This window comes from Pleurodeles waltl, chromosome 8 (assembly GCF_031143425.1).
Source record: "Pleurodeles waltl isolate 20211129_DDA chromosome 8, aPleWal1.hap1.20221129, whole genome shotgun sequence".
NCBI classification, from domain to species: Eukaryota; Metazoa; Chordata; class Amphibia; order Caudata; family Salamandridae; genus Pleurodeles; species Pleurodeles waltl.
This window is the reverse complement of record NC_090447.1, coordinates 520,396,644-520,421,456: the sequence shown is the minus strand read 5'-3', so window position 1 is coordinate 520,421,456 and position 24,813 is coordinate 520,396,644. Positions and strand designations below refer to the sequence as shown.

General features: G+C 46.9%; 1 protein-coding gene across 5 annotated transcripts in view; it reads right to left on the bottom strand.

The window, feature by feature from the left end:
• The window catches only part of SCML2 (Scm polycomb group protein like 2), a 685,095-nt gene that overhangs the window by 163,687 nt on the left and 496,595 nt on the right, over positions 1–24,813 (bottom strand). For all 5 annotated transcript variants that reach the window (XM_069204521.1, XM_069204522.1, XM_069204519.1 and 2 more), the window contains one exon: positions 12,237–12,350. In XM_069204521.1, the coding sequence (XP_069060622.1) occupies positions 12,237–12,350 (114 nt within the window). The remainder of the gene's footprint in view (positions 1–12,236; positions 12,351–24,813) is intronic.

Sequence of the window (24,813 nt, the reverse complement as noted above, 5' to 3'; positions counted from 1 at the left end):
ATAATATGGGCTCTAGCAGGATCTTGAAATACATGATCCGCATGACTTAATCACTTAAGCATGGGGAGATATTGAGTGGACTTATGTGAGGCAGTTAGTGTCTCAAAGAGAAAATCATAATTTATAGGATCTTTATGGAGGGGTACCTGGTGGTATGTAGCTGCCCTTCCCACAAGTTCTCGAAAAGAAGTAGCGTCATCAGGTGGTGAAGGTCTAGCTGGGTAGACCTATATGCCTTTATCAGTGTAGGTGTCAACATCATATTGAGACCAAGGTTCTATGTTGGCCTTAAAATGCGCAGTGTCATCCCCCGTTGTCTTGAGTATCATGGAAGGAATGAGGTGAGCCTTGCAGAGAAATATCTAGAAGGTCATCATGAGAATGTTGTGGGAAAGTAATCTGTGGTGGTTGTGGAGTGATTGGTGGAGGAGATATAGGAAGAGGTCTCTGAACCGCTTCCAAGTCCTTGTCTATTTTCCTCAATTTAATTGGAGTCGTAGGTGTTTCTAAGGCCTCTTCAGAAGTAAGCTATCGCTTGGAAGGAGTGGAAACAGCACTGCCATTTGGGGCTGGATGTCAAGCTGCGACTGCTTGACTTGGAGTTGTTGCTTCATTTTTTGAAGAATTCGCTCTGGTTGTGTTTCTGACTCTGAGCGTGATTTGGTTTCTATTCTTTTTGGTGCTTAAGCGCTTTTAATTTTCGGTGCCAGAGCAGAGGCAGGCAGCCTTTTTGGTGTCACAAAAGTCAGCATTGAGTGGGATGTGAAAGGTTTTGGTGCTAAAGCTGGTGGCATTCAGCTCGGAATGTAAGCAATTGTCTTTGGCTTATGTTTTGGTGCTGGGCCTGAGGGCTGGGCATTAAAAAAAATCTTTTCATGCCTGCATTGTCAGAGGGCTGTGGCGCTCCATCGCATTTGCTTCCAAACTCATGAGTTTTTTGGTCGGAACAGGGGGTGGTTCCTCACTGTTTATTGAACCTGGAGGGATTTCCTGCATCTCCTGAGTAATTTTGGTTTCCGAGTCAGAGTCTTGAATGGATAACGTCTCCTCTTCAGCAGCTGAAGTCTCCTGAATTTCCATCTCCGTGTCAGACATGATATTTTGGATACCGAAAATGTTAGCGGTCTCCTCAACTTCTTGCCTCTGCATTTCTCGGTGATGGGGTCTTTTATCTTGCAGTTTTTTTTCGACCGGAATGACTGGCAGGCCTTGTAGTCTTCTTCTCTATGTTCTGGCAACAAGCAAAGGTTACAGATCTGATGACCGGTCCAATGGAATTTAGAGTGATGCTTCGGACAGAAACGGAAAGGCCTCCATTCCATCAGGCTTTCATTCTCTCAGGTGTAGAATGGAGAAAATGGCTGCCCAAAGGGCACGGCCCTATGCCTGCGATCGAAGGGGTTGGGGTTAACAGAGTTTTCTTTGTTCCAGGAACGCAAAGGGATAGAGAAAAACGTGACTGAAAATGATACCAAAGGCTTTGGTAAGGTTTTCCCGAATGGAAGAGGCCAAATACGGTCTCGAAATGAAGCTACAAGAGAACACGACTGGACCCGACAGCGGGAGAAAACAATCTGAAGATGGAGTCTAGGATCATGCACTTTGCCAGCAAGAGGAGGAGTCACTCTACCTTTTGACTCAAAAGCATTTTAAAATAAAAACAACTTGTAACCTTCTGGACCAAACACTATATGGCAGAAGTATGCAGAGCATTTTTACCTATAGCCACACATGCCATTAAACAAGAAAGCTTTTCAATGCACAATAATAATGATAATGGGGTTTTGGATTTATTATCACAAAAAAATCATTTTTACGCAGCAAATCCATATAGCATAAAGGAACAGATGGCGGTCACTCTTAGCAAGCTATAATGGTTCGAAACTCACCTAGGTTATAATATAATTATAGCTCTGAAACTGACCCCTTCCCTGACTCACCCATATGGGCACTCCAGCCGAGTGAAAAGGCATCCCTGCCCACTGTGAGATGAGTCCGCAGAGGCTGAAAGGATGATCCACTAAAACTTTGGAGCGAGTTCATCCATCAGTGCAGATCCAGATGAATAGGGTAGGAGATTCACATTTGAGCTGTAAGATTCTCCTGATGCTGGGCCACTGTGACCTTAGATACAGCTGAAGGACCCTCAGCTGTCATCTGTTGTGTGGTATCAACAGGATACGTGAGACTGGAATTCGAAATCCCCATGTATATGCAATCCTCTAAGAAGTAAGAAAGGTCTTCATGTACCTCGTGTTCGCGACTAAGAAGGTCAGCCTTTGCACAGGAGAGAGGTTGGACTTTCTGACATTGCTAATAAAGCCCAAGATGTGGGGAAGAGTCAGTCAAGACAGATTTAGAGGCAGCAGATTAGGCAGAGGATGGCACATAATGTATCTACTGCTGCTTCTGTTGATGGTGCTCCCAAGAGCAACCTCTGCCTTGAAAGGAGCAGTACAGCGCCTGGTGTGTATGGACAGGCTCAGAAGGCTGTTCCTGCTTGGACTGTATTGCCCAGCCCTGGAGTAGCCATGAAACTTTCTACAATGTAGAAAGCCATAGCTATGAGGCTTTTGAAGTGTTCCAGGGAGAAGTCTTTTGTCTTCAAAAAGTCACACACTGTTTAAGGGTATGTCCATGAATGTAGCTTAGAAATCTCCTGAGAAGCCAGTGGAATGCATCAAAGTGAGCTGCACAACGTGACAGCTATATTAATGGCCCAAGCAACAGTCAAGACTTCACTTCAAGTTTAAATGCATCCAATAAATCATTGACCAGGTCTGTAAATGGCTTGGTGGTGGGTCTGCAGATAGCTGATCACTGAATGTTTCACCTATTCCCACAAGGAATGAGTATTTAGGCCCAGGAGACGGATGGCCTTAGCATATAGGAGGGCCAGGCTGCCAGAAGCCAAGACATTGCGCCCGCAATACGGTTTCTTTAAATCTCTATCAGGTGGGAACAGTGGAAAAAAAGGTGTCTGTTTTTTACTTCAAGCTTAATGTTTGGATAATTAGAACTCCTGTGACACGTGAGAGGACAAAAAGTGAGTTTCACTGGGAACTGAGCTATGGCATCGGGCAAGATGTATGTGGACTGTCAAAAACAGGGCCTGTAAAAGGTTGCTTCCAATGAAGCCATGCCAGGATCCAAGAGGGCCTGATTTAAAGGAGAAAGAGCTCCAACACTGAGGAGGAGGGTAGCAAAACCAGGGTCAAAATGTAAGACTTTGCCTCTACAGACAGCAAAGCAAATTCCAGGGTTGTAGCTGTTTTTTGCCCTAATCATAAATCAGGAAACCTCCCCTGAAGCAGGGCCACAATAGTAAGTAATATACGCTTACTCTGAAGTGTCTAGCTCACTCACATTTGGTAAATACAGATAAAAGCCAGCATTAGTATTATAGTGTGGAAGGAGGTTATCAGCCTCTGAACTGTCTCCCTGTGCACAGACATAGTCTATCAGGCACAGCAAGATGATCAGACTCTGAGATGAGTGCCTCCTCAATCTGGGCAAATCTGAGCCCTACAGAGGTTCTCTGCATACAGCAATCATTAAACTGAACTTTCTCACTTGCTACACACCTCCTCTGATGTCAACTTCTTTAAGAATGGCACTGTAATCAGCTCTTTGAGTGGAATCTGTGCCAGCACCGATGGAGGCTCCCAATGAACAGGGAACAGTGCCTGGCAGGGTTTGTCTTCTTAGGCACTGGAGCTGTGAAATAAGCATCTGAAGGAGTAGGAATTGCCAAGGCTGTGGAAACATACTCCTGTTTGGAGTGGAGGTGGAGGAGTAGAGGGTGAATCAGGCACCCTGAAAAGATCCAGCACAGCAATGGAAAAGCACAAGACGTACTTGGGGGCGCTCAATGGACACAAGTAGTCCAGTCTCATCTTTTTTCAAAGTAAAGGTCAACTGTTTATTTAATAGGAACATTTTTGGGGAGATTGTTCCCTTACAGGCTATTGACTGTGGCTTAAGGAGGTGGTTTACATGTCTCCGTGTGGCCATTAGCCAGAAACTATTTTGTTTCCCGTTCCCTGGTGGCCTTTGGGTGTATGAGGCCACAAGAATAACAGGAGACTTGTGACCCATGTACTGTGAGTTCAGTTAAATCAGGTCGTGGATTCACTGGCCGTCATAGGATCCAAAATATTTTCTGAACTGAATACTACAGACCTATAGGATGAGGCATAGAAGTATGCATTTATGCTGAATGAGAACTACATGGTTGGAATTGCTGCATAGTTAGAATGCAAAAGAAATTCTTGAAAGGTTTTAATATATATAGAATTTAAGAAAATAATGTTTTCTGCTTTATTAAAGGATCAAGACCGCTAGGCTGAAGCAGTTTCACACAATTGAAAACTGGAAATTTACATCAGATTCTGATTAATCCTGGGTTGGATTATAGGCAACTTTCTTAAATTACAGGCAATGTAAACTTTTCCAAGTTGGAGCAGAACAGAAACATTAATTGAGATCTCTTAAGGATGATGGGTTAGAGCTAAGAGGGCCAAATATAAATACATTTAGAATAAATTATAGAATGTATAATCCATTAAACTGAAATTATGAATTATCATGATAAAGGGATAAAACGTATACCAAGCAAGCATGCAATATGAAATATGTTCCAATAATTTAATGCCACCCCTTATTAAAACTCATAAATGTCTACTGCAAACTTGGAGAAAGCAATGTTGCACTCTCCTGAAAACAGGGTTCTTGATGAATGGATCTTAGGATAGTCACAATAAAACCTGTAGTGGAAGCGATAAAAAAAATTATTACAAAAAAAAATTCTACAGACAGTACCTGTAAATCTGCTGTCATTAGTGCTAAAATATCACATTAACAAATATTCACAACCTGAAAGTCTGCACCAATTAGAAGGAGATCAGTTTGATTGTTTCCACCAAATGCAGGACACAAAGCTCCCAGCAGCTCTTTCTCCAGCTAGGTTAAAAATGGTTGCACGTGTTGAATGAGTTACATACTTTTGGTAACACCTTCTCTGGTAGAGACATATTCTAGTTGCAGATTCCTTACCTTTTGAATTTCCTTCAGGCATCAGTATAGATCTGGAGATTTTTCCTCGAGCAGTACCCCTCCTCGCCATCAGTTGACTCCATGTCTGTCGTCGGCATTTTGCACACCAGATACGATGTCGCGGGGCCTAAATAGGCGCCATCCCAGTGCGCTGACGTCCGCTACTTTTCACGACTTTCCATTCCAAAAGCGCAGAGCCATGAAGTACACTGACCATTGATGAATCAAAACTAGGACCCTGAGAGGGAAGTCCAAGTTCCTAGAAATCAGTTTGAAGAGCAGGGAGGATGAGTGGGTCGGTACGGAACCTGCAACTAGAATAGGTCTCTACTAGATAAAGCATTACAGAAGGCAAGTAACTGGTTCATCTGATAGAGACATCGAGGTGCAGATTCCTTACCTTTTGAATAGATACCTAACAGTACCATCCCCGGAGGTGGGCCTGCGAACCAAGATCATACTAAAAACTCCTGCAGGACCAAACAGGCAAAGTATCTGTCCTTTTGGACCTGACCGTCCAGGCAGTAGTGTTTATTGGTCGAAGGATGCCTACGTTCGTGACTGACGTTTCCATGACTGAACACTGTATGCTAATGCAGTGGCTGTAGCTGTCGGTACAGTGAGCGAACAAGCCCTCTGGGAGTTGCTTTTTAGCCAACATGTAGCACATTTGAATGCGGAGAACAACCCATCTAGAGATGGTTCTCTTCTGCACTGCCCGCCCTTTCTTTGCACTCACATACCCAACAAAGAGTTGATCATCCACCTCAAACTCTTTGGTACGATCAAGATAGAACGCCAATGCTCTTTTTGGATCTAGGCAATGTAATCTCTCCACTTCTTTAGAAGGATGATGGTGTGCGTAAAAAGTAGGCATAGTGATGGATTGGCCTCCATGGAAGGGCGTAACCACTTTCGGAAGAAAGGAGGCCCATGTGAGAAGCACCACTTTGTCAGGATAGATGGTAAGGCAGGGCTGCTTAGATGACAAAGCCTGTAGCTCGCTCACCCTACGGGCAGAGGTCACGGCCACAAGGAAGGCTGTCTTGTGTGTGAAAAGCCTGAGAGGACAATTATGAAGTGGCTCAAAGGGAGCACACATAAGGAATGTTAGAACCAAATGCAAGACCCATTGGGGCATGATAAATGGTCAAAGAGGAAACATGTGGGTAAGACCCTTAAGGAACCTACTAAGGATCAGAGATTTAAACAAGGAGGGTAGACCTGGTAGTCTCTAGAAGGCACAGATAGCAGACAAATAACCTTTGAGGGTGCCCAAAGCAGAAGCCTGCTGAGCCAAAGAAAGAAGGAACAAGAGAACATCAGGAAGAGGGGCCGAAAGGGGGTCTACAGACTTGTCTCTGTGCCATGCCAGAAATTTCTTTCAGCAACAGTTATATACCATTTTGGCCTTTGGCGGCGGGCTATTGTCCTGTTTACAGGAGACCTTGTGCTGGGTTTAGACCAGGTCCCAAGCAGGACATCAGTGAGGACTTCACTGAAGGGTAAAATGGGTTCAGAGACAGAAGTCCCAGGTTTAAGCACCTCTGTCAGAAGGTTAGTCCTAACAGCCACTGAAGGCAGCTAGAGGCCCAATACCACAGCCACTCTCACCACCACTGAATAGGAGGCCCCCTCCTCTGTAGTCACAGCAGGGGGAGAAAGCATGCCAGTGTCAAAGGAAGTGTCCAGGCCACTGGTTTCACCGTCGTCCGCAGCCCAGTCCATAGGGTTATCAAGTTGGTATTCTAAAGGTTCCACAACCCCTCCAAATTCTCACCATATCCCAATTCGTAAGAGTAAGGGTCAGGATCTGACCTAGGGAGCAAGGTTCCCGCTGAAGTCGTGCAATGCCAGTCTGGCTCCGTGTCAGAGTTAGCAATGAGAATGGAAACAATGTCAACCGTGGGCACGGGGGCAACGTCCATAATTGGAGAAGGTCGAGATGGCACGACCGACGCCGGTCAGGAACCGGGAACGGATCCCTATATGCCTTCCGAAGGCAAGGCCGAAGCCCTAGGCACAGAACCCGAGGGGGGCCCTTAAGACTCTGCGGGGCCCAAAGGAGTTCCACGCAGGGTCACACTGCCCAAAGATAAGGTGCATGGCCTCTTAGAACTTGCGTAGTTGGGCAGGAGTGGCTCCGGCTCCCAGAAACTCAGGGAAGCGTGGAGCCAACCCAGGAGTAGGCTAGGAGGACAGAGGCCTAGAGCGACGATGCTCCTTTTCCCACGTCGCTTCAGCCGACCAATGGGGCGGAGACGAAGAAAGCTTGCTCTTCTTATGCTTACATGAACGTCCTGAGGACTTTGAGTGGGATAACAAAGAGTGGGGGCTCTGTGACCGGTCTCAGGACCTTTCTTTCGACCGAGAGCGATGCGGAGCCAAGCGCTGGGCCACAAGTAGCTTTAGGGACTGTTCCCTCAAAGCGGACTCATGGCCTGTCACACGGAGCACGACTTCGGGTCGTGCTTCAAACACCAAAGAGACACATGGCGCAGATCTGTCACAGACATCATCCGATGCAAAGCATGAATCCGGTCTTCCATGCTGACATCTCGAAACACCAGAGTGTCAAAAAAGGCTTCAACAAAAGTCGAAAAGTCCAGTAAAAAAAAAAAAAAAGACGGTAGAGGTATCTGCACAAAGGCTGGTGCGGAAAGAAAAGCACTGACATCAGCGCAACGGGGTTGCGCCTGTATAGGTCCTGCAATGTCATATCCGGTGCACACAACACTCAATACAGAGCCAACCAACGCCACCTGTAGGCGCACAGGGGTACTGCTTGAGAAAAATGTTCAGTTCCAGACTGATGCCTGGGGGAAATTCAAAAGGTAAGGAATGTGCAACTATAAGTCTCTATCAGATGTTTTCTTACTGGCAAATATTTCTCCCACCAAAGAAGAAATTATGACAGTGACTATGAATCGAGAGAGAGAGCAATGTTGTAAACGGAACACATCTTTGGTCATGCAAGACTAGTTTTTGCTCTATTTTCTTTGTAATACTAGCTCTCTATTAGTGCAGTTTTACTCTGACAGTATATTATGCAGGTGCTTACACCTTATTGTTACCCCTTTCAATCATTCCCTGTGGTTCTGTCCACTTTCTAGGAAGGGATTAGCATGCTACGCTACTCTAATAATTATGACTATTAATGAAGAGTCTATGGTACAGATGCTTACTTACATTAAACACCTGTTCTCTAGCTAGGATATTCTGTTTTTTTAATTATTCAATAACCCACCTTCTTCCCCAAAGGGACAACTAAATAAGGTCAAGGATTTGGGTTGTTTTTTATCTCTTTACCAGATCGTCAAAATAAAGGGCAAACACAACCATCACTATTTTGTGTGATGTGACTGGTGTAGCTCTCAGCTGCCTAAAAGTGACAGTGCTATTTTTAAGCAGCATAAATGACGGTCTGCCCGGCTGGTGGGGGGCGTTTTTATAGTTTCTCTCCTTAGAACAGGAGACACAAACACTAATGCAGCACCATGTACTTTTTCAAAAGCATTTACATTTATTGTGTGTAGGAAAATGTCTCTTTGTTGCAGTTACCCCCCACTTTTTGCATTATATTGATGCCGACTTGACAGTGTATGCTGGGACCCTGCTAACTAGGTCCCAGCAACAGTGTTCTTTCACAAAAAATGTACCATTGTTTCCACAATTTGCACACCCCTGGCACACAGGTGAAAGGTACCAGTGGTACCAAGGGCCCTGTGACCAGGGAAGGTCCCGAAGGGCTGCAGCATGTGTTGTGCCACCCTAAGGGACCCCTGACCTAACACATGCATACTGTTGTTGCAGATTGTGTGTGTTGGTGGGGAGAAAAAGGCAAAAGTCGACATAGCATCCTCCTCAGGGTGCCATGCACACAAAACACTGCATGTGGCATAGGCAAGTCACCCCTCTAGCAGACCTTAAAGCCCTAAGGCAGGGTGCACTATACCACAGGTGAGGGCATAGCTGCATGAGCAATATGCCCCTACAGTGTCTACGTCAATTCTTAGACATTGTAAGTACAGTGTTGCCATATTAAGTATATGGTCTGGGGGTTTGTCAAAACGAACTCCACAGTTCCATAATGCCTACACTGAATACTGGGAAGTTTGTTACCAAACTTCTCAGAATAATAAGCACACAGTGATGCCAGTGTTGTATTTATTAAAAATGCAGACAGAAGGCATCTTAGAGATGCCGCCTGTATTTTACCCAATCCTTCAGTGCAGGACTGACTGGTCTGTGCCAGCCTGCCACTGAAAGACGAGTGACCTGGGCGCATTGTAACATCAGACCCGAGCCTTTGTGCTCTTTGGGGCCAGAAGCAAAAGCCTGCACTGGATGGAGGTGTTTCACACCTCCCCCCTGCAGGACCCTTAACACCTGGCGGTGAGGCTCAAAGGCTCAGGTCTGGTGTTACAATGCGCCCAGAGCACTCCAGCCAGAGGAGATGCCCGCCCCTTGGACGAGCCCCCACTTTTGGCGGCAAGTCCAGAGGGATAATGAGAAAAACAAGGAGGAGTCAGCCATCCTGCCAGGTCCGTCCCTAAGGTGACCAGAGCTGAAGTGACCCCCTCCTTGAGAAATCCTCTATCTTGCTTTGGAGGAGAAGAACCAATATGGATGTGCCCCCCTCTCCAGAAGGAATGGGCACAGAGGGTGTATCCACCCTCAGGGACAGTAGCCGTTGGCTACTGCCCCCTGATCCTAACACCCCTAAATTTAGTATTGAAGGGCGACCCTGAACCCAGATCATCAGATTCCTGATGACCTCAAGAAAGAAATAGGACTGCTAAGTTAAAAACCCCGCAGAGAAGGAGACACCAACTGACTCGGCCCCAGCCCTACCGGCCAGTTTCCTACTTCGAAAAGCTGCAAGAAAAGAAGCAACCTGTCCTGCAGGATCAGCGACCCCTGAAAAGCCTCCAGAGGACTGCCTGCCTCACCGAGAACCAAGAAACTCCTGTGGACAGAGGACCTGTCCAAAGAAAAGACCAAGCAACCAACTTTAAAGGGACTCTCACCTCACTCCAGAAGTGTGAGTCCAACCACTCTGCACCCGACGCACCCTAGCCCGTGTCCAGAGAAACCAACTATCCAGAGAGGACCCCCAGGCGACTCAGATGACGTGTCCACCCTGGGCTGACCTCTCTGCACCCCCATGACAACGCCTGCAGTGGAAATCCCAAGGACCCCCCGACCGTGACTGCCCGGACAAAGATATCTGTTGCCTGGAGAAGCACTGCACCCGCAGCCCCCAGGCCCGAGATAAACCGACCACTGGTGCAGCAACGATCAGCAGGCAGCCCTCACCCTTGCTCAGTCGGTGGCTTACCCGAGAGGCCCCCCGTGCCCTGCCTGCAGCGCCTAAGTGACCCCCGGGTCCCTCCATAGATGTCTATTGAGAACCAGACACCCTGTTTGCACACTGCACCCGGCTGCCCCTGTGCCGCTGAGGGTGTGGTTTTTGTACCTACATGGGGCCCTCCAGTACTACTCCAAACCCCCCTGGTCTGCCCTCCAACACCGCAGGTACTTACCTGCAAGCAGACTGGAACCGGAGTACCCCCGTCTCCATAGATGCCCATGTTATTTTGGGTCCTGTTTGACCTCTGCACCTGATTGGCCCTGTGTTGCTGGTGCTGGGTGTTTGGGGTTGCCTTGAACCTCAAATGGTGGGCTACCTATGTCCACTTTTAAAACAGCTTTTTGCCATTTTAGAGAGAACTGTGTACAATATTGATTCTATTCACAGTCCTAAGTATTACTATGCAAAGTACCTTTCATTTGATGTACTTACCTACTAAATTAATCTTGTGGCTCTAGAAATAAATTAACAAAAAAATATTTTTCTATATAAAACCTACTGGCCTTGAGTTAAGTCATTGAGTGTGTGTTTTCACTTACCGCTTGTGTGTGTACCACAAATGCTTAACGCTACCCTCTGGTAAGCCTAACTGCTCGACCACACTACCGCAAATAGAGCATTAGTATTATCGTATTGCCTCTGTCAAGCCTCTTGGGGAACCCCTGGACTCTGTGCACACTATATCATTTTGATATAGTATATACAGAGACAGCTTCCTACATTGTGTTTTTGACATTTTGCATAATTTTCCTAAAAGCAAAAAAGTTGTTCATTAGTAGACATTGTTAAAGAGGTGTTCCAAAAGCAGTAGGAGCCTAGCAATAGAGTAATGGCTATGGGTATTAATGAATATCTTTGGTGGACCGCTGTTCTAATACAAAAACAGGAAAAAGCAACAAAAAAAATAATTTAAAAAAAGGATGTACCTTGAAGCACATTTTTGCTATTGCTACTGCATGAACAGTGCTATTGCCAACCAGGTGAGCCCTTCTGCTAGCTGGAGCATTTTTTTATCACATTTTTGTTCACCTGGTCTGTACTATGGATTAACATTTAGGTTGTGGCAGCAAATTTCATTGAAAGTGTCACGGGGCTGAGCTCTTACAAGACCTGCAGAGCTCTGGACTGATCTGTTTAAGGAAATCACATCTTGCTTATATGGATTTTATCAACTTTCAAATCAAGCAACAGTAGTTGAGAAAAATGAAGGAGTTCACAGGATTTAGTTATGGATGTCATTAGCAAGAGGCTGCAGTTTCCATTAGTGGGTTAATATCCATGAACAGAGATTTAAAAAAAGCTAAAGTAATTTGGTGTGTGCATAAATGGAAGGCACCACAAAGGGAAGATTTAACACTGTTATAAGCAATTAACAGTTTGTCCACAACTTCAGCTGCTCCTTGCATTTCTCAAAAGCACTACCACTTTTTTTGACAGAGAAAATGCCATTGGTAGATCCAAACGTTGGTGTGAACACAATGTACATGCACTACATGGCACTATTTTGGAAGCTTTGACTACAAACAATTACAAAACTTAAGATGATGTGGAAAGCTCTGAAAGAATGTCACCAATGAAATAAAGCACACTGTGGCAATACTAAGTGTCAATCATAAATCTTTGTGGGACTGCCTGGTAACAGTGTACCACAGGTCACAAAATGAAAGAAGGAAGAAAAAACATACTAGGGCCCCAAAATGTGGTTGTTTAAATCCTGTACATATGTTTAGAAGGTTTACATTGAAACAGCCCTTGTATAACAATTTGTGCACAGCTATCTCCAAAGAAGACCTGCTTGTAGGATTACCTTCCGAAGGATGAGGATCTGTCCTAGGCAACTTTGGTGAAAGCGGAGCAGTATACGTGGGGGAATCCTGGGAATGTCGTTTGGTATTTCTGTTTTCCAATATTTCTTCTTTTGCTGTAACAGAACAAGGTATTTTGTTAAAGACAGTGTAATATATGTCAGACAAATTGTTGATGTATAGACCTACCTACCCTCAGTAACGCCTTCACTGGTAGAGCTACACGAGCCACAGACTCCTTACGATAGAATGATCCCAGGCGTCAGGTAGGATCTGGAAACTTTTTGAGGGCAGTACCCCTGTGTCTCGGTAGTGGGCATAGTAGGCATGATCCACACTGGAAGTGACATGCACAGTATACAGGCGCCACCCCAGTGTGCTGACATCAAATTCTTTTTGCGACTTTCCACGGCAGGAGCACAGAGCCACAAGGAACACTGACCACTGGAACGGAAAACTAGGGCCCAGAAAGGGGAAATCCCTGCCCCTAGAAATCTGTGGGTTGGTAAGGAATCTGTGGCTAGATATTGTCTCTTTCCAGATAAGGTGTTACCAAAGCTAAGTATCCTGTTCATCTGATACAGACTTCTAACTGCAGAATCCTTACCTTAGAATAGATACCCAAGCAATACTTCCCCGGAAGTGGGTCTACGAAAGCGTTTCACACTAAAATGTCCTGCAGGACCAAATGAGCAATGTGGCTGTCCTGACGGACCAGACTATCCAGGCAGTAGTGCTTGGTCAACCTGCGCATTGAAACCCATGTTGCTAGGTGGCAGAGGTCCGGAGCGGAACTCCAAGCGCTAACACAGTTCTCGCAGTCAGCTCTGGTGGAATGAACACGTAAACCCTCAGGTGGTTGCTTCTTGACCAGTGCATAGCAGATTTTAATGCACAGCACGCTCCATCAGAAAACAGTACACTTCTGCACGGCCTTTTTCTTCTTCACTATCACATATCCCACAAAGAGTTGTTTGTCCACCCAGAACTCTTTTGTACGATCAAGTTGGAGAGACAAACACTGTCACGTGTGATCAAGTCACTCCACCTCCAGGAAGGGATGTGGCACAGTGTAAAAAGTAAGCAGGGTGATGGACTGGCCTACATTAAAGAGTGACAATGTTCTGCAGGAATGAAGCTCTGATGCGGAGAACTAGTTTGAGAAGCTGTTCAGGTACGGAGGCTTAGATGACAAAACCTGGAGTTCATTGACTATCTGGGCATATGCTATTGCCATTAGGAATGCCATCTTGACAGGAAGGAGCCTGAAAGGACTGTTGTGCAGTGGCTCAAAAGGAGCACTCATCAGGCATTAGATTGAGGTCCCACTGAGGCAGGATGAAGGGTGAAGGTGGAAACGTGTAGGAGACCTCTCAAAAACCTATTGGTTGATCAGGCAACCGCAGAAAGGTAACCCTTTAAGGTGCCCAAAGTATAGCCCTGCTGGGAAAGTGAAAGAATAAATAAAAAGAAAGGGGAGTTGAAAAGGGGTCAACTTGCTTGTCTGCACACCATGCTACAAATATGCACCAGTGGCAGGCATAACCCACCACCTTAGTGAAAGCCTAGTGGACAAGTTGACATTGCAGACTTCTGGGGAATGTCAAAAGCTCTCAGCTATTGTCGCTCAATCTCTAAGCATTAAGGTAGAGCACTGTCAGCATCGAGTGGAGGACACTCCCCTGCTGCTGAAACAGAACATCCTCCCAAAGGGGCTGCCTGATTGGAGGACTGATGGCCATGCTTAAAAGCTCGGAAAACCAAACTCTCTGTGCCCAGTCTGGAGCCACAAAGATGACTTGGGTCCAGTCATTCCTGATCTGCTTGAGAACTCGGGCAGGAGTGGTATGGGCAGGAAGGCGTACAGGGGGCCTGAGCTCCACTTAAGACAAAAAGCGTCTCTCAGCAAGAGCTACTTTGGAAACTTCAGCACGCAAAACTGCTGAGAATGTGCGTCCTTGGCAGTGGCAAACAGATCTAACCAAGGCTACCCCCCACTGCTAAAAGAGACATTGCACCACTTCTGCATTGAGATGTCATTTTTGATCTGCTACGCATTTTCAGGTGAGTTAGTCTGCTCTGGCATTCAGAGAGACCGCTATGTGTTGACCCACCACGGATATGCCCTGACGTTCCAGCCATGACCAGATGTGCAGTGCCTTTTGACAAAGGGCCACAACCCCCAAATCTCCCATATGGCCTTTCAATTCCAGAAGTGACACATCTTTTGCTACTGTCATATCTGGTTTGGGAAGGTAGCGGGGTCAGCCGCGGACTCAATCTCTGTTTGTTAGCCACCACTGTACATCTTTTGCAGTGCATTCTGAGATCTGGACCACGTCGTAGAGATTCCTTCGATGTTGCTCCCACTGGAACTTCAAGTCCTACTGCAGAGCCCACATATGCCAGCGGGCATGTGTCATTAGCAGGATGCAGGAGGCCATGGGGCCCAACAGCCTCGGAGTCAGTCTCACCAAAACCCAGGAGAAAGACAGACAAATCGGTATCATAACCTGTATATCCCTGACTCACCATTCGGAAGGATAAGCCAGAAATTCCAATGTGTTCAGAACAGCTCAAATGAAAGGGAGCATCTGAGAAGGGGTCAGATGTGACTTCCGCATGTTAATAGTGAACACCAGCGAATGCAGGATGTTCGCCGTAGTCTGGGACTATCTCACCTTCAACATCCAGTCATTGAATAAGGGGAAGACTGCATCCTCCATTCCCAACCACCCAACCCCCCTCCCTTAACAGATGAGCTGCAATCACCGCCATCATCTTGGTTAACACCCGATGGGCACTGGTAAGGCAAAGGGGTATACGGTGAACTGAAAGTGCTCTTGGCCTACAGTGAACCTCAGGTAACTTCTGTGGGCAGGCAAGATGGGGATGTGGAAGTATGCGTTCTGCAAGTTCAATGCTACCATCTAGTCTCCGGGTCCAGGTCAGACAAGGCTTGAGCGAGTGTTAGCATTTTTAATTTCTCCTTTTTCAGGAACAAATAGAGGAGGCAAAGGTTTAGGGGACAGGACAGAGGGCTTTGCCATTCTTGGGCACCAGAAATTAGTGGTAATAGCAACTATGACCTACTTACGATGCAGGCACCCTCGCTTATAGTGCCTTTGGCCAAGCAAACTGCTACTTCATGGAGGCGTAAAGTTAGATGATCTCCATCAGCCTGTCATAAGAGAGTGGCATGGATGTAGGGGTAGTCACAAAGTGGAGGGAGTTGCCCCTCCAAACTACCTGGAAAACCCAGAGGTCTAATGTTATTGACCTCCACTGGTGCAGATGATGGAGTGTCTTGCGATCTACTTGTTGCCCATGATGGTGGGAGGGCAAACTAAGGAGACTGAGAGGCTGCAGCTGTTGCTGAGGGGAAGGGGGGCTGATAAAGGTGAATGGCATCTAGGGGGTGGTTTAAGTGTACAACCTGTGGCTGCCAGCCCCAAAAGGTCTGTGGATACCACATCCTCTGCCACACAGAGGCAGGGAAGCTTGTCACTAAAGGAGCCAAAGGTAAACTGAGGTTGATCGGTGGGGGGTGATGCATGGAAAGACCCAGGGACTTGGCTGTAGCCCTGCTGTCCTTGAAGCACTCCAGCAGAGTCTACCTTGTCTCCAAAAAGACTAGACTCATCAAAGGACACGTTCATAAGTAAAGCTTGAACATCCCCTGAAAGGCTTGTTGCCCTCACCCAGGCGTGGCTCTTTAGGGCCACCGAAGAAGAAACCTCTCTGCATTGGGAGTCTGTCGTGTCCAGCACACATCTAATAGTGAACTTAGTTACATCTCTCCTATCAGCAATAGCTTGAGAAAGAATGGCCTGGACCCTCCTCCAGGACCAGAGACAGCACCTAGGTAACGGAACCCCACAAGAAATTGGATTAACAACCCAAAAGGCATGCAGTGTTCACAGACCGCAATGCCAAGCTGGCGGAAGAAAACATTTTCTTGCCTAAGGTGTCCAGCCCCTTGGATGCCCCATCCAGTGGAGTGGTAGGGAATGCGCCAGGATGAAGGGCCAGATGTATCAAGGATTTTTGCATTCGCAAACGGTGCGAATGCCCGTCTGCGAATGCAAAAAGCCAGCTCAGAATGTATGAAAGACATTCTGAACGCAATTTTAAGGAATCGCTAAAAAAGCGATTCCTTAAAACTGCGACCCTGTTTAGAGAGTCGCAAATTGCAACTCTCTAAATAAGAAATCGCAAATAAGAATTCCTTATTTGCGATTTCTTAGCACATGTATGAAGCCATTCCTAAATGCGATTTGGGCATTTAGGAATCTCTATTTACCACCAGGTTGACCCTGGTGGTAACCATGTGCAAAATTAAAAATTTTACTTTAAATGCATTTTTAAAATGTACATGTAAAGCACACATGCTCTTTTGGCATGTGTGCACCTTATGTGTCCCCAAAAATAATTTTGGGGTGCAGCAGAGGGGGCCTTAGGCCCCCAGCACCCTGGGGTTTTGCATTTCCAAAATTGCGATTTCTGGTTAAGAAATCGCAATTTCAGAAACGCAAAAAATTCGCTGATATGGGCCCATAGGTGCAAATGGGGCCGGTATCGCAATTTGCGATTCGGTAATAGCATTTGCGATTTTTAAGAAATCGCTATTACCGATTCGTAAATGTGATACATGGCATTTTGCGAGTCGGAAACGGCGATTTCTTAAAAAGCGCTATTTCCAAATCGCAAAAGGCCTTCATGATACATCTGGCCCTTACTCTGGAATGGAGACTTGGCCCACCAAGCACAACTGGATAGGGTGTTCGGTGAAGAAACAGGTGCCTCCTGGGGCAGAGCGATGGCGGCAGGCTCTGGTCTGAAGGAAATGGCTCCAGGCGGCATCCAATGACACCCATCCAGCTCCATGTTGGGGATACGAATTGGGACAGCGGAGCCAGGAGGATCAACAGTGGAACCAGCACCAGGGTAGGTGTTAAAGTGGTACAACCACCACCGATCTGGATGCATCAGTCAATCCAAGGACCCAACTAGTGCTGTTGGAGGACCCATCAGTGGGGAACGATTGGGGACCCCTCCTAAAGTCATGTGGCCTAAAGGCACGCCAGTGGGGACATGCTGCCCAAATATAATGAGAATAGCCTCATAAAATTTGCAGAGTGGGGTAGGCAATGCTCTGGCTCTCTGAAACTCTGGGAGGCTTGGAAACGTCCCAGGCTCAAAACAGAGCCAGCCATTGAATGACTATGCTCCCTCGTCTCGTCGGATGACTTCAAAGAAAGGGATTAAGTCGAAGACCTCTTCAACTTCTTAGTCTTCTATGTGTGGGACTTGCCCAGATGACTTCGCCAAAGCTAGATGGCTCTGCGACCAATCCAAGGACCTTTCTCTCGACAGACGTCATCATGGCTTCACATGGCAAGGAGCTTGAGGGACAGCTCCCGCAAGGCCTTGGGGTGCATGGCGCAGCAGTCACTGCAGGTCTTCGCGTCATGGTCGCACTCGACACCAGAGGCAGAAAAAATGCGGGTCCATCATTGACGTCTATTGGTGACAGGGGCTGCAGGGTTTGAAACCAGCCTTCCTGATGGACATCCCTGCCACACAATGTGAAGAATCTCAAAAAACAGTCAAAAAATGACTATGGGTAGCTCTCTCTTTATCTGTGCTAACAGGTAGGGAAAGAATAGAACTGATGTCAGGGTGCTGGGGTAATGCCTATATAGGCACCGTGCACATCATTTCTGGCATGGACGACACCACGCAGAGCCAAACGACCCTAACTATAAATTGACCACATCCTGAATAATTTCGGCTAAGGATGTAAGCAAGTACCCTGGGACTGCTGAATGATCCCACCAACCATGTCCCATAGGATTTGAGTGTAGCAGCCGAGCAAACAGCTTCCATTAACTGACTGCCTAGCTGGCCAGGAAGAAAAGAACTTGCCAAAAGGTATCAACAAATTTTGACTCCATAAGGAGGAATGGTTGGGAAGTTTTTAGGATTTACTCAACTGGTTTACACATGTATCAGCAAACTCTCAGGGGTTGGGAGTGGAACCAGGAAATCCGGGTCGCCTGGGGCGATATCTATGTCAACAGGTGATTTACCAGTTAACTGGGATACTAGAATATGGCTTAGGCCCAGGTGTCAAACAGTGTGTCAATGAGGACTTTCTTTGATGGTAAGAGGCTCGAGTGGTGCCATGCCAGGCTGCGGGACCTGTCAGCACATCCATTTTCACCTCCTAAGTGGGGAGGTGGAGGTGAGGGACCCCAGGAGGCCTCATAATTACAGTAGCTAAGGATATACTTTCTTATGCTGCTTGACCAGTGGGGGAACCAACACAGTATGGAGTAAAGTGTCCAGCACACCGGTATCCTGCAAGTCTATTTATCTGTTGCTGTCAGCCCAATGTGAGGAAAACTCTTCAGCATCCCCACCAAGGTCATGTACATATGGATGGCTATGGTCTGAGTACAAGCTAAGATGCTGGTGTACTCTGTGCATGGTTACGCAGAAATGGAATTGTGTCAGAGTCTGACGGAGTAGGAGAAGAATGCGGTACAGAAAGATATGGAAGTGGGCCTGGTCAAGAAGCCCACTCAGTATTGGATAGCACAAAGGATCGTGGCACCTCCTCCAAGGGCTTTGTCAGCGCCAATGTTTTAGGGAGCAGTGTAGATTTTAGCTTTGAGCACAAAGCCGGTGTTGACACCAGTATAAACCCAAAATGGGTTGAAGGATCACAGAGTGCCAAGGACATTCTAACCAAAATGGAGGTTCCTGTGGATCCCTGGGACCTGAAAGCACATCAGCAGGATTAGGAAGCATGCCAAAGAAGCACAGTATGGACTTTCAAAAGACTTTGATTTGCTGTGACATTGCTTTTGGACCCTGAAAGTCGGTGTGTATAGGAACCAAGAATGTAATCAGCTCCTCTGTAAAACAGGAGTGAGACCTGGATGATTCCCTTGAGCTTCTACAGTAGAGAGAGAGTGACGGGAAGGGGCAGTCCCATTGTTTCTTCTTTGACTTACCCAAAGACAAACTGTGAAGATCTGCCACAGGTACAACTTAGGTAGCAGGATCACATTCAACTTTGACTTGGTGTGGGACTATTGTGGAGCTTTCTGATATTTGCCACAGAGAGCTTTGCCGACTCAGATGGCATTGCGATTCATCTGGGCACAGTCATTACAGGTGTTGGAGTTGTGCATTGATCCCAGACAACAGAGACACATCTCATGCGGATTGGTCACAGACATCTGTTTGCGACAGTCGTTACAAGGTTTTAAACATCTTCTTTGGTGGAGTGACATGTACCTACCACAAAATCTCTTCACAAAGTGAAGGAAGTAGCAGCGGTCCAGATCTGCATCTGAATGTGAGAAAAGAAAGGAACTGATGTCAGTGTGCATAGGTGCCACTCACGAGTGGCTCCGTTTGTCACTTCCTGAGGAGAATGGTGTCAATGCAGGGTTGCATGGTACCACCCATCAGCGTGCAGAAGTACTACTTTAGAATTCTCAGTGGCAGTCAGGCTCCTGGGAAAATTCTCAAGGTGAGGATTCGGCAGGGTGCCGGACCTTCTTGGGCATCAGACCTGGAGTCTAAACAGAGGCAACTTCAGACAGATGTGGACAAATATCCATATGGCGGCAAACCTCTGAAATATGAACATCTGATAACAGAGATGAGCTTTAACTCTACTAGAACAAGCCTAGATTAGCAGTTAATGTCAAGACTAAAACTAGAGACTCTCCAGCTAGAAACTGATTTTTCAGGCTCAGTTAATCCAGGCCCAAAATTCAAAAATACATACTTAGTTTTACTAATAAATTGTTTAAATCTATGTGAGACCTTATTCCATCATGACAATGTAGGAAGGGAATTTTCTGCTGGTGAGGAAGAGCTCTCAAAATAAGTTCCCAAGGAAATGGACTGATTAACATGGCAGTGAACAATCTGTTAAAGAATAATGAATATGGATCAAGACAGCACAACCTCAAAGGTTGCTGTGAGAGTCAAGTAGAGCGATCTTTCAGATAAGTTGCTGTATAGAAGCTTTCTTGCATAGGCTCAAATGGAGGAACCCAGAAGCTCTGAGAGTACTAAGATCCATTACCTGGGAAGAGCTGGTCTACTAATTGGATAAAACATTTATAACCTAGAAGAAATGCTGATCCCCATGGTGGCAGCACAGGAGACTCAGGATAGTTCCCCCTTACAAATCTGGGAATGACATCCACAAATGGGTAACTGCACTGGAGAGGGCTTGTAAAGCCCAAAAGGTCCCCCAGATATAGTGGGCAGCTATCCTGTGGCTCCCCTTGGCAGACAAAGGCAGAGACAAACTTTTGGCAGAGGGAGAGGATGTAGCACAGCAGTCAGAGCGATTGCCTCAGGAGCTGGAGATACGGGTTCGAGCCTTGGGCGTAACGTCCTGTGATTCTGGGCAAATCACTTAATCTCTTCCATGCCCACAGACAGCCCCTTGAGACCTCACGGGTGATAAGATTCACAGGATAAATCTACATTTATATTTTTGGCAGTCACAAACGAGAATGCAGACAACTACCAAGTCTTGAAAGAGGCTCTGATAGATGGGTTTGTGCTTACTACTGAGGAGTACAGGCCAGAATTAAGTTCAGTGACACTTACAAGGAGCCTTCTCAAGACTGGGCGGATTTTGTATACTGCGCAGTTAAGGCTGTGGAAGGCTAGCTTCTTGGTAGTAGTGTACATGACTATGAAGGGCTGTACAATTTGATCATGAGAGAGCACATCCTTAATAAACGTGGGTCTGAAAAAATGCACCAATACCTGGGACTCTAAGCTGACCTCTCCCCAAGAATTGGGAAAGAAGGCAGACAAATGGGTTCGCGTCAGGGAGAGTAACAAAACTCACAGTGCGGCGACCAGTAGAACAAGAATGCTTTTAAGTCCCAAGGAAAGAATGGGGGAAAACCTAAAGAAATGATGAGTCTTTTACAGGTCCACAAAATTCTTCTGGGGTGGGTTCAAATACTCTTCTTCAAATAAGAAACTGTGGTGTTTCTGTGTAACGAAAAGGCCTTAGGCAGTGGTACTAACTGCCATAAGAAAAGCACCATGAGTACTACTACTACTACCCCTAGCACCCCCAGTAGTAGCACTGGTAGTAGTACAACAACCAAGGGTGTAGCTGGGTTCACACCTTGGGTACTGCAGTGGACTCTGGCCTAGTCTGAGAAACCAAGAAACCAGGATGTCCCGATATCAGAGGGTGGCACTGACCTTGCCACTCTGGCTGCCTGGCCTTCTAATATGAGGAAATACAGACAGCATTCATTCATTAATGGTATTGAGGCAGAGGCTTACAGGGATACAGGTGGAAGTGTCACCATGGTCACCGAAAAACTGGTCTCACCTGAGCACAATTACCAAGTGACTAACGCAGATAACAACAAAAAGTGCAACCCCAGGCCTGGGGGGGAGGGGGGGGGGCGGGGGAGTGGATGGGGGTCAGGGGCGTTACTTGCCCTAAGTAAGTTGTAGCGTCCTTACCTATTCCTGTAGAGTCTTATGGGCAATGATTTGAAGACTTAAGCCTGGGCTGAAGTGTATGTGTGTGTATGTAGGTGTAAGGAAATGCCTCCTTGGCATGGTTACCCCCTGACTTTTTGCCTTTGCTGATGCTAAGTTATGACTTGAAAGTGTGGTGGGACCCTGCTAACCAGACCCTAGCACCAGTGTTCTTTCTATAAACTGTAGCTTTGTCTCCACAATTGGCACAACCCTGGCACTCAGGTAAGTCCCTTGTAACTGGTACCCCTGGTACCAAGGGCCCTGATGCCAGGGAAGGTCTCTAAGGGCTCAGCATGTCTTATGTCACCCTGGGGACCCCTCACTCAGCACAGGCACACTGCCTTACAGCTTGTGGTTGGGAGAAAAAGACTAAGTCAGCATGGTACTCCCCTCAGAGTGCCATGCCAATCTCACACTGCCTGTGGCATAGGTAAGTCACCCCGCTAACAGGCCTTACAGCCTAAGGCAGGGTGCACTATACCGCAGGTGAGGGCATATGTGCATGAGCACTATGCCCCTACAGTGTCTAAGAAAAACCTTAGACACTGTAAGTGCAGGGTAGCCATAAGAGTATATGGTCTGGGAGTTTGTCAAACACAAACTCCACAGTTCCATAATGGCTACACTGAAAACTGGGAAGTTTGATATCAAACTTCTCAGCACAATAAATGCACACTGATGGCAGTGTGCAATTTATTGTAAAATACACCCAGAGGACATCTTAGAGATGCCCCCTGAAAACATACCCGACTTCTAGTGTAGACTGACTAGTTTCTGCCAGCCTGCCACACACCAGACATGTTGCTGGCCGCATCGGGAGAGTGCCTTTGTCACTCAGTGGCCAGGAACAAAGCCTGTACTGGGTGGAGGAGCTTCTCACCTCCCCCTGCAGGAACTGTAACACCTGGCAGTGAGCCTCAAAGGCTCACCCTTTTTGTTACAGCGCCCCAGGGCATCCCAGCTAGTGGAGATGCCCGCCCCTCCGGCCACTGCCCCCACTTTTGGCGGCAAGGCTGGAGCAGATAATTAGAAAAAACAAGGAGGAGTCACCCACCAGTCAACACAGCCCCTAAGGTGTCCTGAGCTGAGGTGACCCTTACTTTTAGAAATCCTCTATCTTGTGAGTGGAGAATTCCCCCAATAGAATTAGGGATGTGCCCCCCTCCCCACAGGGAGGAAGCACAAAGAGGGTGTAACCACCCTCCAGGACAGTAGCCATTGGCTACTGCCCTCCAGGCCTAAACACACCCCTAAATTCCGTATTTAGTGGTTCACCAGAACCTAGGAAACTAGATTCCTGCAACCTTAACAAGAAGAAGGACTGCTGACCTGAAGCCCTGCAGTGAGGACGGAGATGACAACTGCTTCGGCCCCAGCCCTACCTGTCTCCCAACTTCAAAGAAAACTGCAACAGCGAGGCATCCAACAGGGACCAGTGACCTCTGAAGTCTCAGAGGACTGCCCTGCAACCAAGGACCAAGAAACTCCAGTGAACAGCGGCCCTGTTCAACAACCTGCAACTTTCTTGCAACAAAGAAACAACTTTAAAGACTTCACATTTCCCGCCGGAAGTGTGAGACTTTCCACTCTGCACCCGACACCCCCGGCTCGACCTGCGGAAAACCAACACCTCAGGGAGGACTCCTTGGCGACTGCAAGCCCGTGAGTAGCCAGAGACGACCCCCCTGAGCCCCCACAGAAACGCCTGCAGAGAAAATCCAGAGGCTCCCACTGACCGCAGCTACCTGTAACAAGAGACACGACGCCTGGAACCAACACTGCACCCGCAGCCCCCAGGACCTGAAGGAACCGAACTCCAGTGCAGGAGCGACCCCCAGGCGACCCTCTGCCTAGCCCAGGTGGTGGCTGCCCCAAGGAGCCCCCCCTGTGCCTGCCTGCATCGTTGAAGAGACCCCCGGGTCTCCCCATTACTTCGTATCTAAAACCCGACGCCTGTTTGCACACTGCACCCGCCCCCCCCCCTGTGCCATTGAGGGTGTACCTTCTGTGCCTTCTTGTGTCCCCCCCGGTGCCCTAAAATACCCCCCTGGTCTGCCCCCTGAGGACGCAGGTACTTACCTGCTAGCAGACTGGAACCAGGGCACCCCTGTTCTTTATTGAAGCCTATGTGTTTTGGGCACCTCTTTGACCTCTGCACCTGACCGGCTCTGAGATGCTGGTGTGGCAACTTTGGGGTTGCCTTGAACCCCCAACGGTGGTCTACCTATGCCCCAACTTTGAGACTTGCAAGTGTTTTACTTACCTGCAACACTAACCTTTACTTACCTCCTCCAGAAACTGTTGATTTTTGCACTGTCCACTTTGACATTTTTACAAAGACTGTACATGCTATTGTGTTCATTCAAAGTTCCTAGAGTATCTAAGTGAAATACCTTTCATTTTAAGTATTATTTGTAAATCTTGAACCTGTGGTTCTTAAAAATAAACTAAGAAAATATATTTTTCGATATAAAAACCTATTGGCCTGGAGTAAGTCTTTGAGTGTTTGTTCCTCATTTATTGCCTGTGTGTGTACAACAAATGCTTAACACTACCCTCAGATAAGCCTACTGCTCGACCACAATACCACAGAATAGAGCATTAGAATTATCTAATTTTGCCACCATCTTACCTCTAAGGGGAACCCTTGGACTCTGTTCACACTATCTCTTACTTAGAGTTAGTATGTATAGAGCCAACTTCCTACACCTTGCTAAATGAGAGTCTACCATGCAGCAGGTCTGTAATGCAGGGATCGATCAGAATACCACTGATTACTTTCTTTTTTTTTTTTTTTTAACAATGACTAGCAACCAATAGAGTCTGATGCAAATGTTTTCTACTGCCACATAAAAGCTAAAGTAAAGATAGGCCTACAGTGATGATTTCGCCTTTCCAAAATTGGTAGCGCCCCCCCCCCAACTCCCTGCCCCCACCCCCCGTCCCGAGTTGACTGCATGATAGTCCTGTTGTATTCAGTGGAAAGGTACGACGTTTGTTATCGCTAGTGGACCTTTTTTTTTTTTG